The sequence below is a fragment of the Lytechinus variegatus genome, chromosome 7 (assembly GCF_018143015.1).
Source record: "Lytechinus variegatus isolate NC3 chromosome 7, Lvar_3.0, whole genome shotgun sequence".
Lineage (NCBI taxonomy): Eukaryota > Metazoa > Echinodermata > Echinoidea > Temnopleuroida > Toxopneustidae > Lytechinus > Lytechinus variegatus.
In genome coordinates, this window is record NC_054746.1 from 31,105,866 (window position 1) to 31,127,446 (window position 21,581).

Here is a 21,581-nt window from a genome sequence, read left to right on the forward strand (position 1 = left end):
TGCCATCGTAAGACGAAATACAGGGAAAGTGGGATGATTTCTGTCGCACTGATGTTGTAGTTCAACACATTTCCTGTACCTCAACCCACACCACTTTCCTTAATGTATTTCCTTTGATATGTGCATGTAATTGTACATTAGATAATGTCTTGCCTTCTTTTTCATGGCGTGTAAAAGTCGACGCCGCGGATCCCCGGTACCGGAGCTATGGGGGTGACGGTCCTAGTGAGGCGACATTTTAAGGGTAGTATAATGCCCGATAGTGTTGTTTAGTCGGGCTACATGCGGCTGTGCACAGTAGAAGTACAAATTTGTCTAGGCCGCTTAGACAAACTGCAGATCCGACTTCCTGGCTCCAACACAAAACCCATGTCAATCTCCCCAGGATCTCTCTCCTTGTCTCTTCTTTTTGCTCTCTCTTTCTCTTTTGCCCACTTCCCTCACTCCCCCTCCTTTGATTATTTTTTTCTCTCATTCCTCGATTCTCTTAATTATTACTTATATAGATCAATACCTTCCTTTTCTTGGTCTGTTCTATCAATCGTATTTTCCTGTATTTCTATAATTATTATCATTTTCTAAGCATTGTTTTTACCCTGTTTTTTACCCTTTTTGTTATCATACCTGTTCTGTTTATTTTTAAATTCACTCTCCTCCATATTGTTTTACGCTGTAGTCATTTCCCTTCAAATTTCCAAATAAAGAATTTAGGTATTACATTTTTTTCTGTATAATTTACTCATATCATATTTCAGCGTCTAGCACTATATACTTAGTATTCAAATTAAGAATAAACTACAAAGCACTATAGACTCTTTTCACATTTATTTAGCTTCCTTTTCCTCAATACTTAAGACTAAAGTTTAATACCTTTATTCATTTATTTGTTTAATATTATTCAGACAGCAGTATCTTATATGTATTTGGCTCGTACTCGCTATTTTCCCTAATGGAAATCACGAAGTCTGAAAAACAATGCGAATCAGTGATTTTTATATTAAATATGAAGCTTTGGTATAGTTAAAATCAGTATAGCCTTCCCTCACCCACCCGCCCCTATATTTTCTGCACCCTCTCTTTTAGATCTCCTGACTGACAGGGTGAGCGTTTCTTGCAGACACGAAAACTAAACAAATTTGAAAAGCAATTACTTCCGAGGGATCTCCCTTTAAAACGTTTTAATCTCTTTGTTGGTTTTACGAGAATTTGGCTGCGTTTTATTTAGTTGTATTTTACAGGGATGCCTTGTAGTATTCCTTTCTCTTGCTTGTACCTATTTCATGGATGTGTGTATTTTAACTCAGATAATGCAAGGAATAGTCTCTTTTCTTTTATGGGGGTGTTTAAAATGGTGACTTAATTAGTGTGGTTTCAAAACGCTTTCAGAAAAAATGTAATGCAGTCATCTGATCGTCAATCATGAAAATTTTCTAATATCGTTAACTGGTTTGTATTGGTTGATAAAATTCTGAACCTTATTATCGAGTCAGTTTGGATCAAAAGTATAATGTATATTGGCCCATCTCCATATGAATATTTATGTACGTTTACCTGACCGGTCGTCATAAGTTTTTAATGTTGCCATGGTTACTGAGACATGTCATTTAATTTATATCATGCTTACTGAAATTGAGTCGATTGTTTTAAGTTTTGTTCTAAGATTTGCATCAAAACTATATAGTCAAAATTAAGCATTTGATCAAGTAGAATGACATAAACAAGGATTTTAATAATTTCCTTTGCATAATGTCAATGTTTATATACCTGTGAAATCAAAGGTAACTTGATTTTGCTTCAGCTGGGGGAAGTCACCTATATTCTACATTAAACTGATTCAGATTTCTCAAATAGATATGACTCAGAATGATCTAGGCGTAACAGGCAATCAACTCAATTCTAGTCAAAAATGCTCAGATATCGTGTCACTTTGACTCTCAACCAAGTCCAATTTGACTATATACAGTAGCCAAAAGAATAAGATAAGAATGTAGAATACAAAGAGGGGTGCTGTAGGTTAACGGTGAATAATAAACATTATGCTTCTTCAAATTCTTATTTCTTTCAACTGAAATAGATTTATCAAAGCTCCTATATATATATATATATATATATATATATACACTGTTAAAAAAATGGTACATTTTTTATCACCACGAGGGTAATTGTGAGTCCAATCAATTTCGGGCAGTATTTTACCAAATGCTGGAAGCATATTGTCCAGTAAGGTTAAACAAAAATATGCAGCATTTATTTAAAATGGGCAAAATTTTCATCACATTATATAAGTAAAAATGCTCAAAAGAAATGCCCAATATTGGATGGACACAGAATTACCCTCATGGAGCACTTTTACCCATCATTTTTTAGAGTGTAGATTTCTGAAGACGAAGCAAACATAGAATACAAAGAAGAAAAGTATTAGGTGTGATTCTCCAATTTAATAAAAGGACAAAACATAATATCAAGAGTACCCCATCCATCAATGCTAAAACAAACCATTTTGATAAAGCGAATCGGATTTCCTTTACGGTACTGAAGTCACATCCACGAGGCCGATTCCAGACAGACTTACATATCGAAAAAAAAGAAGACATTCACTATAAAGTAATTATGTAAGAAATTCATTATGATGAACATTGGCATCAATCAGGTTCGGAATCTATATGGTACATATAGTGGCTACACATCGATGAATATTGTTAACAGAAAATAATAATTATCATTTACTTGCATACATATAGCGATCGTAATCGAGGTTATTTCCACAACGACGAGTTTCCCAACAAATCATTTCAATATTACCGGATGCTCAATGTTAAATGTTTTCTTAAATCGGGTTCTTATGACTAGCATAATTAGACGTTCTGTCATTGAAACATAAATAATGAAAATTTCTTCTTTCATGAACAGGATGCACTTTGGTTCCTTCGTTTAGAAACACCCGTCCATGAGACCATACTGATAAACATGGTCCGTATACAACATTTCATTTTTCTGTTTTATGCCTCTTCGCTGTCCAATAATGCTGTGTTAGTAAATGCCTGACCCAGCGATAAAAAAAGGGTTCCCTGTTGCTTTCATATCTTAATTGCGCGATCAAGGCTTCAATGTAACCAAAGATGAATAAGAAAAATCGTTTTATTATTCCACATTTAACTCAGAGCCGTCTCGGATAATCATGATAAAATGATGCAGCCGGTAACTATGGTAACAAAATCAAATCACTATTGCGCGATAACGAAATATCGAAGTGCGATTTGCCATTATACAATTACATATGAGTGTTACGTGAATTAAATTTCACAGGCTCATTTCATACAAACGTGTCATACAAACTTGATTGATTTTCAAACTGTTCCTGGAATTATAATCCCGGCCTGTTTAAACCCTAAAAAGTCTGAAGGGAGCTTTATATTATACATGGGAGCTCTCGTCGGGACGTTTTCTGACCCCTTTTTTTGTGTGAGACTCGTACAAGTTTCGAGACCTAATTTACGACACCCGACTACATGCACGACTTTAAATTATCCATGATATTTACCTGCATATCAGACTAAAATTTTTCAAAAATGGAATTTTAACCAATACAACTTGAATTTAAGGCAAATATTCACATAATTGATCAAAATCATTCGCTTAAGGCTTATTGTGGTTACAATATTGTCGCCGACATTTTGGAGAGAGAATAATATCGGGAAAATAAAGAAATGTAGGAGATAAAGAAGACAAAATATAAAAAATTAATTTTGCCCTCAATATCAATTTTCATCGCAATAAAGAAGTCATCAGCAGAGATATGTATGGAAGGGGGGGGGTGCTGAATCTGCCATAGTGTTTTTATAGTTAAAGAGAGAGAAAAAAAAACATGATCTGAAACAAATATAATGTTGATTATTGTAAGACGAATATTTTATGATAATTTGTCAGTATCAAAATTTTGAAATTCGTTGACTTTTGTTTATGAAATTTGATGCCAAATACAATATTCACTAGAGAAAAATAATTAGAAACTGTCTGACCTGGAAAAACATGCATTATGCAAATTCACATAAACAATGAAAAAAAAATGTGTCCAGAACTAACATTCATGCAATAACGATCATCGTAACACAAATAAATTCAAATCAAATACTTTTCCTTCAGCATGGAAAGCACAATGAAAATAATATATAAATCATAAATTACATTTTTAAATGACATATCAATCACCAGGACTGAGATCTTTACACAATATAACAGACAAAATCAGTATTATCAACATTTTTTGATACCTCTTCTGTACATTTAACATGAAAAGTGACAATAAAAAAAGAGAAATATATATCATTTACAACAAAATTAATCTTGGCGCAATGTGTGAGTCGTCCATGAGGAGTATACTAGGTTGTCGTTAAATGCGAAACTATCCCTGACAATATAATTATTAAAAGAAAATGAACCCATAATCTTACTTTCCTTTTAATACACCAAAATCTATTTACAGATATACTCTGGAACCGTATTCCCATATAATAATCTCATGTCACTGGCCACAAACTTAACTATTTATTTAACACTGCAGCTTGTGATATTAATAACAAAAAACATTTTTTTCCATTTTCCCAGCTGAAAATATAAAATAAAATCATAGTATAGCATTGACCAAGAAAATTTGAAAGTATACAAATGACTAAATTTTCTAAATTCAACAATAATACTGATTTAATTTTATTTGAAAAGGAAAGGATCAAATCATGATTTCTGGAATGAAAACTTGTAGTACATCACTCATTCATGTGCAACCATTCAACCTGTTAAATAAGTATTTTATAACCCAAAAGGATAAATATTTTCAACTCCTTTTGAATTCCTGATTTATCGCGTGAGAACAGTTTGCCGCTCATGAAATTAATCTACCTCTAAACATTTTGGCCAATATTGGGTAAAATTAGAACATACGTGTTTGTTGGGTAAAATGATACCAAATACTGAGTAAATTTTACCCAAGGTTGCATTGAAATTAACCTACTAAAAAAAGCAGTTGCCTCTTATCGGACAAAATATGCACAACAAACTATGCACGTGTCCTTTTATCGTAATATTTGGTAAATTTTTACTCAATCTTTCTTTTATAGTGTATGTTACAATATGTTACTTTAGTTGGTCAGTTACTTAACATGACTGAAAACGAAGTATAATTTTTAAATCACTTTGTGGTGAAAAATATTGACAGTGATATCTCCATTTGTAAACAAAACAAATAATTATATCAATTCAATTTGGCTTCGCAAACTTACATAAGTTGCATCACCCGAGATCATGTTCATTTTTTAAAAATTGTCATTAACATCCAATGATTGACAATCTACATGATTTTAATTACTAGTTGTTCTATGAGTGTTCACATCTGCAGTGCATATCTACTTTGTGATCGTTGCATGAGGAAACATAATCATGATAATCTGGGTAGGATGTCTATGTCGGTCTATGTTTAGTTCATATCATTTCTGTCCTCATGAATATACCTTTGTCCATAAAATGTTTTACCACGTTCTACCGTGAAGGAGAAAAGGGGCCGTTGCCGACATGTTATTGACAGCACCATTATGGGTCATACCAGTGGCCCCTGCACTGGGGCTATAAAGACTGTGCATGGCACTTGCCTGATGATGCAACGAAGCTTGGCTTTGAGGGTGTTGATGATGCGCATGGACGGAAACAGGACTGAGCCCGATGCCTGAATCGCTGGATGGGATGCTGATGGGTATCCCGCACGAGCTCGGCTCCACGGGACTCGCTTTCATGCTAACGTGGTGGTTTGCAGCGGCTTGCTGCGATGTCATGGATTGCGTGGCGTTGGCTTGCTGGTGCTGCTGCGGCTGCGGTTGTTGGGGACCACCGACCACGCCCTGGTCGTTAACCCCCTCCACCTGTTCACTGAGACTGCGCTCATCATCATCGGTTAAATCTCCCCCTGCACCCCCTCCTCCACCGCTTCCATTACAAGGCTTACCGTCTTTGACGAGCACTGGAACCGCCACCCTTCGAGGAGATTGATGACAAATGGTGTTGCTATCCTGCATGTTCTTCTCTTTGGCCTGCCTCTTCATCTTGTAGCGGTGATTCTGGAACCAGATCTTGACTTGGGTTGGAGTCAGGTTGATGAGATTAGCAAGGTGTTCCCTCTCCGGCGCTGATAGGTACTTCTGTTGCTTGAAACGCCTCTCCAACTCGTACACCTGGGCTTGGGAGAACAGCACCCGGCGCTTTCGGCGATGGGACGGTAGTAGCGGCTTGCCCAGATCCCCACTGCCAACTGCGGATAGTGTGGACATGTTCATATTCATGTTCATATTCATGTTCATATTCATATTCATGTTCATTGTGGATGAGTGGTTCATCAAACGGGAAACTGTAGAAAATGATAAATAAGGAGAATAGGGGGAAAGTCCAGTCATTCTAGCATGTCAACTTTTCTTCCACAAGAATGCATGCAGACTATTGGACTAACTAATGAAACTATTCCCATTTTTTCACAAGTACGAAAATACTTTATTCTATCTTCTATAATTAAAGCTTCCTCTAACCATGCAAACAATTTTTGAAACTATTAGCAGCATAACTGTTTTTGCTCATAACCATTCAAGCTAATAAGCTGAAAATACATTGCAATCATAAAGAAACGTTATATTATAGAAGGGAATTGTAAAAAAAATATAATATTACATTTGCGTCTCAAGTATTAAGTACCCCAAAAATCATATATTGCAAACCTTGCTATGATTCCATAACAAAGGTTAACCTTTGACAGATTAATATATATACTTTCATGAATCATTAACTAATTGACAGAAATAATGACCCACATTTTCTTAGCGCGCCGAAACGTTACAGTTTGATTATTCAAACCAATGGATAGGGAGAAATCAAATGATACGGTGATTTTAAGAAGAAATATGCGACCATAAAAAGTAATGAAGTTTTGTGTCGGATTGTACTTGATATTGTCTAATATCTAAAGGAATTTATCAGTTTTGTTTCTACATCGAGCTAGAAATATAAATCCTACATTATTTAACGAAGTATTATTATGTTGAATATTCTTTAAGTTTAATTTGTATTCAAAATATAAAGGGTTCTAATCGTTTGACTTTTATAACATCTACTATAAAAATCAGGATTTATTGTAAGATTACAATTATAATTTTTTTAAGATTAACAAAAAATGGTAACTGTTCATCAATGATTATCCGTCTAGAATTTCTAATCCGCTCTGCGTTGAAAGTCAACACATTTTTAGAGCATTGAAAATTTCATACTTTATTTCAGCGATATAAATTTTAACCAATTTCATTGAGCGAGAAAGGTAATCTATATTCATTTTTATTCTCTCGATGGACAGTTATTTACTTGCCAACGAATTTTGATAATTGTTAATGTACATTATCTTAAAAGGAAGCGTACTCATTTGTAAAATATGACTGATTAAGTGATTCTGAAATTCCTTCCTCCGATTTTGTCTTGATAAAATAAAGCGAAAACGAAACGGATATTCCCAAATATCATGGAATTATACGCCGATTGCTTTCTAACATAACAGGTTTATACTTTAAGGAGACCCACATTATGCGTTTTGAAACTGTTCTGGGCTTTTTAGCGCTTTGTAAAAAGTCAAAGTTAGATTGAACTGATTCCCTTTTCTCTATCATTTTCATTAAACTTGAATAGGTCTAGATCCTTGTTTTTATTCTCCTTCATTGATCTCTTTGTTATGAGATTAACAAGACAGAGGTCAAGACGTATTAATACTTGTCTCGAGTGGATATCAAGTGCAGCTCAAGATCCCAATTAATTCCACGTTTGTTTGCCAATTTCCCATAAAATCCAACTTAGACCATGCTTCAATCAAATCCACGATATATGGATGTATCTTCAGTGATTTTAATTTTTCTATTGCAATGTATCCAATTTAATCGGTATTTTGATGTATTTTGTGTCACATGCACGCACGATTACGCACTGGGATGGATAATCAAGAAATCAATTTACTTTCCAGCATATTTTGTATGTATTTGAAGTATTTTTGTTTGCTATTTTCTGTTAACACTTAGTTTAGGAGATTCTGATAGCTGATTATTTTCACTTTAAAACAAAAGAAAATAATTGAATACATAAAAGTTAATTATCTTGACGAATGCATTATGCTGACCGTTTCTTACCAAACCAATCTATGTGTATGTATACACTGACTGACATTTTTAAGAGCGGAAATTCATTTCTGAACTGCTTTGTTCAGTTTTGACATATAAATGTAAAAATTTCTTCATTAAGAAATGCACAAATTTCAAACTGTCAATCGAAGAATGTACTCATTTTGATGTACTTTAGCCCATGTCGATGAAAAAAACAAGCATGCTGGATTCTCTTAAATAATTACGCTTCCTTTTCAAACAAAACCTTTTTTTATTTGAAGCGATGTTTTGAGAACGCACCCCTTTAAAATTATATGTACCATAAACTGCAAGAACATTTATTACTTAAAATAGTATAATGATGTTGGTTTTATATTTTTAGAAGGATCTAGCAAACAAACTTTTGAGAACTGTTCAAATTTAACCAGTGAATGTATTCATATAAACTTTGAAAATGATACCTAATTCTTGATTTCCGTGATTACAATAATACTCTATAAGCTAAGGCGAGAAACATTCTGTTTGAGAGGTGTAATATATTAAAAGTGAGATGTATTTAAGTCATGGAACCGAATACAATACCCTTGTTAGTAGAGTAGGCCAATGTTTAAACTCGTCTGATGTCATATTTTTATTGGCATAATATTTGAGCATGTCGATGGGTCGTTAAACTTGCACCAAGAAAAAAGCCAAGCAGCTGGGTATACAAGTCATGAGTATGGCCTACCACTACCAGGCGGGGGTTTAAAGGTTACCTTGATAATACCATGGCCTAATACCATTTTGCGTGATTACTCTTTGGAGTGTATGTATGCACTATGATACCATTTTGATCATAAATTGATTAGCAAAAGAAGGCCCTAAAATAAAGAGAAATTACTTACTTGTAAAACGTGGGTCGGGGCTGGCGCCGTGGTACCAGCTCGCCGCTGACGGACGATGATCGCTGTAGTGCGGGGTAAGTTCCCCGACCGATCCGTTGCAATAGTTATGAGACAGCTGAGGGACGTGCATGTGGGCGTATGGGTTGTTGGCCGAAGCCATGTTCATCGGCGAGACTTGCATGCCTTGATGAGCCGAATGTTGAGGGGAACGGTAAGCCGATTGCATGCTCGGTGAGGCTGAGAAGACCGATGGAAAGGCGGATCCTGGACTATCTAACATAGACCGTCTGAAACTCTCTTCAAGGGGTGTTAAGATATCGGTGACAGAGAACGAAGTGGTCTGTTTGGGGCTATATGACATTTCTTGGAAGAAGATAAACCAGGCATCAACGGCACTGGAAGAGGTTTGATACTGAAGCTCCCACCGTGGGAGAAAAAAAGAAAAGGACTCTCTCTATCTGGTATGGAGAGCGCTTATCAAGTACTCGTAGCTTCAAGTGAGTCGATGAATGAATGAGTGGACCGAGTTCCTCTCTTTCAATAGTCAAAGCTAAATCTTTGTGAGGGCCCCCGTTGGAGTGTCCTACAGGTAAGGAAGCTCTCACGATAAATCCACTCCACCACCAGTGGCAGTCTTCTTAAGTACCGGGCGCCACGCGCTTCCTTTCTCTTTCCCTCTCTCTCCCCAACTATCAAAGTGTTGCCGCAATCTCCAAGAGAACTTCGGACCATGCAGAATAGGGGAGCATTGTAACACGACAACAGAACGATGATTAATTTTCATGAGCTCAGGCGAGAAAATATCTATTTCTGTCATGTAACACAAAAGACGAACTCTATCTCCTAAATGAAAGATAGAGAAAAATTGTGAATCTCAACCCAAGTTTCCCGCATTGCCATGTTTTATCTCCTATTCTCTCTGCTTTTGCGGCTAAGCGGTTGATTAGCGCATGCGTGAAGAGTGTGAGAAGGGAGAAATCTAGGACCAATAATAATTATTGATTAACAACTGCTCAAGCCTGCATTTACATATGAAAGAGCGAAGTGCGTGTGTGATTTAGCAGGGCTTCGCACTTAGGCCACGCCTACTCCATGCAGTCTCGCCCTGGATGGGTTATTATATATCCGGGGTATATACGATGTTACATTTAAAACTTATTTCACCTCTTAAAAAAAATTGCAACCATCTTCGTAAGGGTGAAAAAATAAATAAAATATGATATTTTGAATTTTCTTGAGTGCAACAAATAGACGCATCTCGAATATATATAGAACTTTTTCAGATACACTTCTGTATAATCTCTTTCAAGTAATCTAAAAAATAATAATAATAGGCCAATGCACGATCGGGCTACTGATCAAACATGATTGCTATAGAAGCTCCTTGTCTTATGCTTGATTTCGTTCGTTTCTATTTCAAAAAAAAATTGTTCAGCGCAAAAAAAAAGATATCATAAAAATGTGTATATATACAGTTTATAATTACAATATATAATACAAATATTGATTATAATACTTCCCGTGTTCATTGTAAAATATATATTCCGAGCCTATAAGAGTCGTAATTGATTATGATAATACTTACTTATAATGATGATGATAATGATGATAATGATAATCATTATTTTATCAATGACAATAATTATAGAAGTAATAGCTGTAATGATTATAATTCTAGAGTAATAATTATAACAATAACAATTAACGATGTAATACTATTACTACTATACTACTGCTGCAGCTGCAACTACTACTACTACTATTACTACTACTACTATACGAATACTACGACCTCTACTACTCCTATTCATATTACAACTACTACTACTACTACTACTACTACTACTACTACTATTACTACTATACGACTAATACGACTTCTAGTACTCCTATTCATATTACTACTACTATAGCTACTACTACTACACAGCAAAAACTCTGGTGTTAACTGGTGTACATAGAGGACCACACCAGTTACTTACACCGGTATTAAATTGGTGGTGTTAGTTTTACACCTATAGGTGTTATCACAACACCTATCAGCGGCGGATCCAGCTTTCGCCAATAGGGGGGGGGGCGAAAAATATTTTGATCAACATTTTTCTCGATTGGCCGCTACAATCTGGCTTTTTTTTTGTTGGTTTTTCAGGGGGTAGTCCTAACTAAAGACTGAAAATGTTAGTTTTTATTGCTATAAAAAAACGGTATCTCATGTGGTCTTAATATATAATGCGAGCGCGAAGCGTGAGCTAAAAATCTTTGATATTTTATGTCCTTAGAACTGAAGATTCAGAGCAGTTTTTATAATCATGAACAAAGATAAGTATCCAACTAAACAATGCGAGCGCGAAGCGCGAGCCGAAATTTTATCATATAGTAACGTGAAAAGTGACTCAATTAGGACTGTTTTTAGTGATTAATGAAGAGGATACAAGTATCACCAATTAAATAATGAGAGTGCGAAGCGCGAGTTCAAAATTTCTGATATTCCGACCTGAAAAAAATGAACAGTCTAAGAGCGTTTTTATTTAAATAAACAAGCTGTGAGTCTCAAACAATTAGATGCGAGCGCAAAGCATGAGCTTAATTTTTTGATATACTGACATGATAAAGGAGCATTTTGACAAATTTTGGTAAGAATTTCCAAAGAGCATAGGTTTCTCACAAATCAAACGATACGAGCGCGCAGCGCGAGCTGAACATTTTGATACACATTAACAATTTGTGTAAATCAAACAAAATAATGAAAGCTTGATGTGCGAGCTAAAAAATGTGTGCAAATTGATATCAGAACTGGATATATTGTATATATATTGGTTATATATTGGTGTCATTTAACCCTCTCGAATGGCATTCATTACACAGGCAATGCGAGCGCGAAGCGCGAGCGAAAAATTTTATATAAAGTCTATTTTCCAATTCTTCCCCTCACCTTTTTTTTTGGTTTCCTTTCGGGGTCGGGCCGGTCGTTACGAGGCTGTAAATTACACATCATGGGTAAAATACCTCTTTCTTACTTTTCTTTCTGTTTTTCGTAGTTTCTATCAAGGTAAAGAGTACACTTTTTCTGCAGGTTGTCAAAAAATTATGGGGGGGGCGGGGCCGGCTCGGCCCCCTCCTGGATCCGCGCCTGCCTATGGTTGTTACTTTTACACTCTTTGGTGTTATGTTCAATCTCTAGTGCTTTATTTTAACACCTCAGGGTGTGGTACTCTATTAACACCAATTGGTGTCAGTTTTAACACGACAGTTTTTACAGTGTACTACTACTACTATACTACTACTACTTCTGCTGCTGCTGCTGCTACTACTACTACTACTTCTACTACTACTACTACTACTACTACTATGTCTTATACTACTACTGCTGCTACTACTGCTCCTTCTTGTACTACTACTTCTAACAACATAGTAATGCATAAAACATTAAATAAAGTCAGACACAGATTCAAGAATGCATCAAACTTTGTAGAATACCTGAATGATAAGAAAAGAGATCAATCTCAAGATGAGATCAATTTGACTAAATCGCAAACCTTTATCATGTTTATACATACAGGGTACTGTGGTAATACAACTGACATTTAAATGTATATAGCGCAGTGTCAAATCAAGCACGATTTTGTGTAAAGCCATCATCACCATTTAATAGCAAAGGCATTACAGTCTCAGGTGTTCATTATAATAATCAAAGATTATCGTAAATTATTATTCCACTTCCATACTACTATTGAAATTTATTTAGAAAAAATGACCCTTTCTTCACATTTTTCTTTTCAATTTGTCTTACTGTCGATCCTAGAAGAAAATAATTTCAATACCAAATTGCGCATTCCGTTCGCTCGTAGAATCAGGCGGGAAACAAACCACCAGATTTTAGTAATACTACGTTGATACGGTGATGGCAATTATATACACGATTTTTTCCGAGATATCTTCGGCTCATGATGTATAGTTTGATCTTAAAAATTATTTTTTCTCCGCTCGCTTGCTACGCTAAGCTAATGGAGGATGATATGGGATTCAAACCATTGCAACAAGCAAGAACCGACCCAGATTAGTTCTAGTATGATGGTAATGATCTTTAACCCTAAAAGGCTCGGTTTATTTCCAATTCGTCTAATGTCAATTCGTCCAATTGCCAACTCGTCAACTATATCATTTGGTTCATCATCATTTCGTCTACTTTCATTTAGTTTAATGCCATTCCATCTAATAACCAGTTGATCCAATAGCCATTTAGTCCATATACCATTTGGTCTAATTAAACTAAAGTGTTAATTATGCAAAATGAATGAAAAGAAAATGGGTATTAGACCAACTGGTTATTAGACGAAATGGTGATTAGACGAAGTGATGATTGGGCCAACTGGTTGTTGGACGAAATGTTGATGGACTGAATGGCATTAGACTAAATAAAGGTAGACCATGTGGTGAGTGGACGAGTTGGCAGTAGACTAATTGGCAATAAAGCCCCCCCCCTTCTACATTTTCACGATAAATTTGCCGCGCGAAATTTTTCAACCGCGCCGCTCGCGAGTCGGTGAATAAAAAAAAATGCAGTTTTTGGGCCGTATTATATAGTTGATTAGAGCATAAATTAGCATAAATAATTAATTATATGAAAAACCTTATTATTAAGAAAAAAAATTGAGCCTTGTAGATTTTATCGCACATTACCACTGTGCAAATTTTCGCGGCGCTCGCGCGATCAGAGGCCGTGAGAGGGGTCCACATAACTCGACTCTTTTGGGGATCTATCTAGACCCTGCTTTGGTGAAGAATTGTCGCTTTTTCTTTGACGCAACATTTTTATTATCTTTGGTCGCTGGGCTCTTATATTGTTTAATATATACGATATGGAACCCTATATAGTTGATAATGGTTTTAGAAAGCAACCTGAAAAGAAGGAAAATAAACTCAAACGATTAAACGCAATAGGCCGATGTCGAATAATATGGTGAGCATAATTATAGGCCTAATGACAAGCGTACACTTGGGCACATAACGCTTCTACCAAGATAAAAATGTACATATATACACGTGGAGTCGCGGACCTACAGACAAATACAAACCTCACGCACCAACATAACCTTACTAACCTATATCATTTTTAAAAGAAAATTGAAAAATAATTCGTCTGGCGCAGGTGCCGATTTGGGTCTAGGACTGCGCTTGAGGAGGATGAGGGGAAAAAGAAGTAAACCAAATAAAAAGGAAAAGAAGAAAAAAAAAAATAATATGGAAGATGAGAAGGAGAAGAAAATGATGAGCATGTAAATAAAATGAGTAGGCAGAAGAAGGGTGAGGAAGAGTGAAAGAAAAACATGAAGGAGATGAAGATGCCTAATGTTGTAATTTCATCATCTTCTAAATGGTCATTCCTTTATAAAGTAGGCCTATAACATGAGTGAGTTGAGAAGCCACACGAAAACCAACAATTACAGACGACTATGATATTTTTTTTCATTATTATTGTTATCCCATGTATAAAATTATTGTTCTCTTCTCCCTTCTTAATTTCCAACATATAACATTTATTTTATTACTTTTACATGTCATTTTGTTATTGCAATTGTTATTGTATATATTTTGTTTTTTACCTTGTACAGAATTTCGCAATTCAGCCTTTGGCTGCGATGAAGTTTTCTGAATAAACCATTTCAATTTCAATTATCATAAAAATGTTAACTTAATTTTTCTTTAATATATACATGTACATTCAATATAGTATTCATACTATTTTACTAGAAGATTGATTTCATTGACAAAACCAATTCAAAATTATACATTCATTTTCAATAATCACACGTAAGGTGCACGGAAAATGCAATAGTTCTCGAAAAAAAAAACAACTGGAGGAGTCGTGGCCGAGCGGTCTAAGGCACTTGCTTGAGGATCGGGGTTCGATTCTCGGCACGGCACTTGTGCGTTTAAGCAAGACATTCTATCCACATCAATAAATTAAAATGATATGTGCATCATGAACACCTATGTGTGGACTTGTTTACAAAAAAAAGAGAAAGAAATATTGTATCAGTAAATGATATTTCATTAATTTTTTTTTTATCAGTTTATACAACATTTCTTTACCAGAAAGTAATAACATCTGGAGTATTCACATGACTAAAATGCAACTATCGTTTTTCAGAAAAAGACATAGAAAATATTTTAAAAAGACCAAGGCAGTGTACATTAAGTAGCCTACTTAGAGAGTTCCAATTTAGATTAATAAACGGAATCATTTACACAAATCAGTGTTTGCATTTATTTGCAAAAGATGTTTCTGATCTGTGAATGTAGCTACTGTAAAAAAGAGACTTATCGTCATTTTTTGTCGATGTGAAAAGACAAAATTATTATGGAGAGATTGCGAGGATATTTCGCTTCTTTAACCAATCTTACTTGGGAAGATATATTTTTGAGATAAAATTAGTAAAGCAAGGAAAAGAAAAATTGGCTAATCACTTCATAATCCTTGTGAAGTATTTGGTTTTCAACGGTAGAGAACAAAAATCATAAATAAATCAAAATAAAATTAAACGTAAATTTAAAGAAGAATAATTTAAAGAAAGAGAACTGGCATTAAATAGAAACAAATACACCCTTCACTTAAGAAAATGGGAGTGTAGGAGGAGTTTAGGGAGAGCAAGATGTGCAATAATAAGTTCATATGTGTGATTATATTTCATTTTTATCATTCAGAGGATGAAGAAAAAAAGATTTTCCGCCCCAACACGAGTAGAACTGGGAGGCTGCTATAAAGGGAATGGACAATGATGTTTAAGGGTAAAACAAATGATTCGTTGTTTATTTTTTGCCAGGCTTGTATATTTTACCGTAGAAGAATAAGGCTAAATTATTTACGAACTAGTTATAATTATGTCATATGAATTAGTTTATCTGTTTATATAATTATGAGGAAGTTATAATTCGATTCTTCAAAAAGGAAAAGGAAAGAAGAAAGGAAGCAAATTTTGATTTATAGAGAAAAGATCAGGGTTCGAGGGGATGGCGGACTTATTCCACCTGTTTATTTTTCTCTCTTATCATTTAGATTTTTATCAATTTCAATCTGTATCAGAGACAATGTTTTTCACTATCATCATTTTACATTTTTAATTCTCAATGACCACTGTACTATTGTATAATTCTGTGATATTCTTGTTTTAGTGATTGTATAATTTACCTATATTTTTATTGCACATTTGATTTGAGATAAGACAATAAAAACGTGTCATAAAAAATAGAAAAGGTGCACTTTTGCATGCTTTGGTGGTTTGGAAGTTGTGCAACTATATATTGGGTGATTTCAAGTTCAGTGTTGACCTTTTGGTGTTGGTCAATTTTTACACGATTATAACACCAAAAATAACATGAAGATGGTCTCGAAAAGTCATTCACTAGTTGTTGAGATGTCAATCATGTGATCTGGATAAGTTTTACAAAATCTGAATTAGTTTTGGCCGGAGCTAGGGGAAGCAATCCAAATTTCAACACTTACACCAACATCAAGGCCAACACAGGACTTGAAATCACACATTGACCTCCTGAAAGTCTCAAACACGGAGTATTTTATTTGTTATCATATATATATTCATCTTCATTACTGGACGAAATCTCAATAAAGAAGTATGATAAAAAAAATAACGTCTTATATACATTGCCAGTTTCGGGCAAATTGGGTATTCAATGTGTTCGTCGCAAAAGAAATAATCCCCTTTCGAACTCCGAACATTGACATAGGTGCATCATCTCCTGACAGTTACAATCAAACTTCTATTGTCGCAAAATGTATAATGGTCCAAAGTTTTTTCAGTCACTTATTATGCCATATCAATTAAACAGTTTTCATTTTCTCGTATTTTCTTCTTCGAAACCCCAATTATAGCAGTGATTTGAACGTCATTGTAATCGTCATTCCTCTAGTATCACACGTGCCGTCACACATGGTAGCAGTTCATAAGTTTGGTATGTGAAAAGGATGGAGAATGAAGACATTTTTAACAGTGAAGTAGATAAATTGTTGCTAAATCACAGCCTCATGGCCAAATTTGTTGTGTAAGGTCTCATATTAATTTTTACACCATTTTATGTGCGGCAGGTCCAATTTGATAAAAACACTTTTGAAAATTCAAATTTACATTGACGTCAGTGTATGAATAAGCTTTTGGGGATTAAAACCTCTTTTATTATTATTTTTAAGAATGGTAAATGGTAGTACATATAACATATGAAAAAATAACAATTTTTTGACCATTTTACCGTGTTAGTGAAATTGGACCACCTTAAATGACGTGCGACCACGTAAGGTTAGAATCCGCAAAAGGATAACTATGGCTTCTTTTTATAAATTTGAAGGAAAACATAATCACGATTACTGTTCTATTCCATTCGTTTGACATTACTTCGTCCCTGATAATCCATACTGATATATTTTTTTAGAAAGTATTTTATTACTGGCAATCACAATATATGTATTCATAAAAAAAAACGCTTTTGAAAATTCAAATTTACATTGACGTCAATGTATGAATAAGCATTTAATTTGTCGTTTAAAGCAAAAAAAAGCGGTACTTGGGGATTAAAACCTCTTTCATTATTATTTTAAGAATGGTAATACATATAACATATGAAAAATAACCCTTTTTGACATTTTCACCATATTAATGAAATATACATATTACATAACGGGCGACCACGTAAGGTTAGAACCCGCAAAAGGCTTCAATGGCTTCTTTTTTAATTCTGAAGGAAAAACAATAATCGTTATTAATGTTCTTTTCCATTCGTTTGACATAACATCGTCCCTGATTTAGAATCCATGCTTTTATATATTCTTTAGAAAGTAATTTATCACTGGCAATCACAATATGTGTATTCATACAAAAAACAAGAAACGTTTTTCATTCCCACTTTTATTTGATACTTTTTATATGGACAACTTAGCACTGGAAGTAAAATATTGACACCAATTATTTTATCTTTTCATATATATATATATATACATATACTTTTTACTGAAAAAAAAAATAATTATATATCTTTCTTTATACTTTCAGTAATATCCATGTACGCTGATCGTGCATGCAAACCCATCAGAGGAGGCAAAGTTTTCAAACGAAAAAAAATACCGACCTTTCCGGAAAACCTTTCCAGACCAAACAATCTTAAAATGAAGACACACACACACAATAAAATAAAATAGAAATTAGTTATCAAGATTCGCCCTAAATGTAAGCCAATGACGCTGATTAAAATAGAAATATAACTGAATTGAGCAAAAAATCAAATTCAAACTTTAATACCAGTTTAGGTGTGCAGTTTTTTCGAAATTTTAAGACTTGTTTTCTCTTAAAAGCAGTAATCACTCTTATAATACAATAAATTCTTCTGAATTCCATGTTGGTAAAGTCAATAAAGAGTTCATGTTACAATCAATACGGTACTCAGGTCCACCCTTCCTTCCTTATTTAAAAAAATAAATATTTTTTATCCCACGATTTGGATCGTTGATTATTTTGAACAAGATGCTTGCTTTGTATTTGTAATGTATATATATATGTATATCAATGTATGTATATGTATTTGAGTGTATGTATATGTATTTCAATGTATGTGTATGTATTTCAATGTATGCGTATGTATTTCAAAGTATGTATATGTATTTCAATGTATGCTTATGAATATGTTTGTTCAGTAATTATGTTTCCGTCAATATTATTTCTTTTTCTTTCCTGTAATACATGCATGTACGCATATAGTAAGTCGACTATAATTTCTTCTTTTCCAAGGGGATCCGCACTTTTACAAGCTTTGCTTTTTAGTGGACCCCCCTCATTTCCATTTCCATTTATGCTCTATATAATTATACTGTTGTTTTTTTTACGAAGTAAGAATGCCCTTCTGTAAAATTGTATTGTATTTGTATTGTTTTATATTACTTTGTATAATGTTTTTAATGGAAATGAGATAAAAGAATTGAATTGAATATGTATTTCAATGTATGTATATGTATTTCAATGTATATATATATATATATATATATGTATTTCAATGTATGTATATGTATTTCAATGTATATATATGTATTTCAATGTATGTATATGTATTTCAACGTATATATATATATATATATATATATATATATATATATATATATATATATATATATATATATATATACATATGTATGTATTTCAATGTATGTATATGTTTTTCAATGTATATATGTATATGTATTTCAATGTATGTATATGTATTTCATTCTCTTCTCATAATCCATTTCTCAATAAATGTTCTTTTATTCTTTCATTCTTTGTCTTTCTCTCATAGGATTACTGCCTCGACAAAAAATTTGATGTATTCTTTTTGCAGTATTCCTCAATTCCACCCCTTTCCTTAAACCTCTGTGTCCTTACTGTATGCATGTATATATCTTAACAATGTATTCATTCTGTATTGACAATCTGTTATTATGCTGTTATTTCTCAGTACATTTCTTTTTATCGGAATAGAAAATAAATGAATAAATGAACCAAGGTTCTCATATAGAATGTATATACCTCTAATTTATCAAGTCATTTGAAATTAATATTCATTTTATTCCATTTCACAAATCTCTTGGATTTTGTAAACGTGAATTCATACAAATACGAGTTTGTCATTTAGTATATAAATATACGTACGTGAAGAATATAATCATGATCTCTCTCTATACGTGATAAAGACGCAGTCAAAATTAAATTGATTTTCAAGACCCGATATTCAGGGTTTGAATTTATGATAAAAATGACCAATGGACTAAAGGAGAAGTTCACCCCGAAGAAAATGTAAAAATAGCCTAAAAAAATATTGGTGAATGAAGGTTTGAGGAAAATCCATTAAAGATTTTTTAAAATCCTGAGAACTTTTAGGCTTGGATTTGTGACGTCATAAATGAGCAGCTGCCTTTTTAGGGACGAGTTTAAAATGGTTTGCCAATTGATATACTGAAGAAACAGCCCGGAAACTGCAAAAACCATTTTCAATTTTCAGAGAAAATTATATTTCATTGATATTTTACCATAAGATTTGTAGGAAAGCTGCTCGCATATGACGTCAAATATCAAATAATTAAAATTCTAATAACTTCTTTATTCTTCGATGGATTTTTCTTCAACCTTCGGCAATATCTTATTATCGTTTTTTCTGCTATTTTAACGATAAACTTTTTGTCAGGGTGAATTTCCATTTAACCCTTGCTCAGATAGCTCACAAGAGGGTGCTAAAGCATACAGATGGTGGAGTACTTTCCAAAGACAGTGTTTCACGAAGACTGAGGGCAGATCCAGAAATCTATCTAAGGGGGGGGGGGGTAAAAAGTTACCCACATTGTACCGATTGTTTAAACAGCGAAAGACAGGACGAGGAGGAAGTAATAAACAAAACTGATGTTTAAATACCTTTTAACTTTATTTTAGAAAAATCACAAGATCAGGTATCTCATATATTTTCGAGCACCTTTCCCTTTACACATGAGCAGTAATCTCGCTTAACAGTTTAATAAAAGTGCGGAGATCGAGCTGAAATATTTGTGTATTTTGACTTGGAAACGGGACATTGTAAACGTTATAAACTGGATATGCATATCATTAAGGAATGCTAATACGAAGCACAGACGGTTTTTTTATTCTGATCTTGTGACATGAATGGAAGTTTGTAATTTGCAATGTCTTATCCCCTTACTTTAGCATTCTTTTCTTCCTACTCTTATTTTTCTTTCCTTTTTTTCCCACTTTCCATTTTTCTTTCCTTTTTTTTCTTTTTGCTTTTCATTGTTTTTCTCACTTTCGCCCCTCTTTACACCGTCAATAGGAGGTGATGCGACCGCTATACCCCCTCATTGGAAGCACCTTTGAATATTGTCAAATGAAATTAAAGTTCATTTATTGCAAGACCTATAATGTGAATACATTTAATTATCTTCTTTAAAACAAAATATATTTGAAACGGAGAATTTTAAGTACCAGCCGTGTATTAGTGTAAATGTATTTTAAACATTAGCACGTTTATAATCATCTATATATACCCAAGTGAATGTTTATTAGGGTTGTTCCCAAAATTGTTCTCAGGATCAGACATATCTGAAATTCAAATCCTGTTCATTTATTTGATTCATGCTTGATACATACAACTATAGTTTTTTCAAGAACTCATAAAACCACACGTGTACCTTCTTTTGTATCCAAATACTCCCTTATGACAAAATATTATTTTATTATACGACGAATTATTTATATATCTACATGGACAATTTCAAACTTTTTTATTTAATTTACACATCACCTTTAATTCCATGTTTCTAAATGTCAAAACAATGCCAATAATGTTATTCTAGATTTCATTTTCCGTAAATTATTTAACTCATAACTTCTCCGAATTCCCTTAGTTTCACTAACTTAAAAACATGTATCACAATCTAATGTGTTTCTTCCTTAATTTACCATTTGTGGCATTATAATTACTTTTTACGACAATTATTTTT

General features: G+C 33.7%; 1 protein-coding gene across 2 annotated transcripts; it reads right to left on the reverse strand.

The window, feature by feature from the left end:
- Nucleotides 1–2,418: 2,418 nt before the first annotated feature.
- Nucleotides 2,419–9,965, reverse strand: LOC121418999 (thyroid transcription factor 1-like). 2 transcript variants are annotated; one of them, XM_041613258.1, is made up of 2 exons: nt 9,056–9,965; nt 2,419–6,295 (listed from the first exon to the last, which is right to left on the reverse strand). In XM_041613258.1, the coding sequence occupies exons 1-2, from the start codon at nt 9,414–9,416 to the stop codon at nt 5,523–5,525; spliced, it is 1,134 nt and encodes a 377-aa protein (XP_041469192.1). In that variant the 5' UTR covers nt 9,417–9,965; the 3' UTR covers nt 2,419–5,522. The 2 variants fall into 2 exon arrangements, with proteins under 2 accessions (XP_041469192.1, XP_041469191.1); XM_041613257.1 differs by having other exon boundaries at nt 2,419–6,391; nt 9,056–9,964.
- Nucleotides 9,966–21,581: the final 11,616 nt, after the last annotated feature.

Excerpts from the sequence above, each read along its gene's own strand:
- LOC121418999 (XM_041613257.1), bottom strand. The coding sequence starts at position 9,416 with ATGTCATATAGCCCCAAACAGACCACTTCGTTCTCTGTCACCGATATC. Across the intron at positions 6,392-9,055 it reads CCCCGACCCACGTTTTACAA|TTTCCCGTTTGATGAACCAC; the intron begins GTAAGTAATTTC and ends CATTTTCTACAG.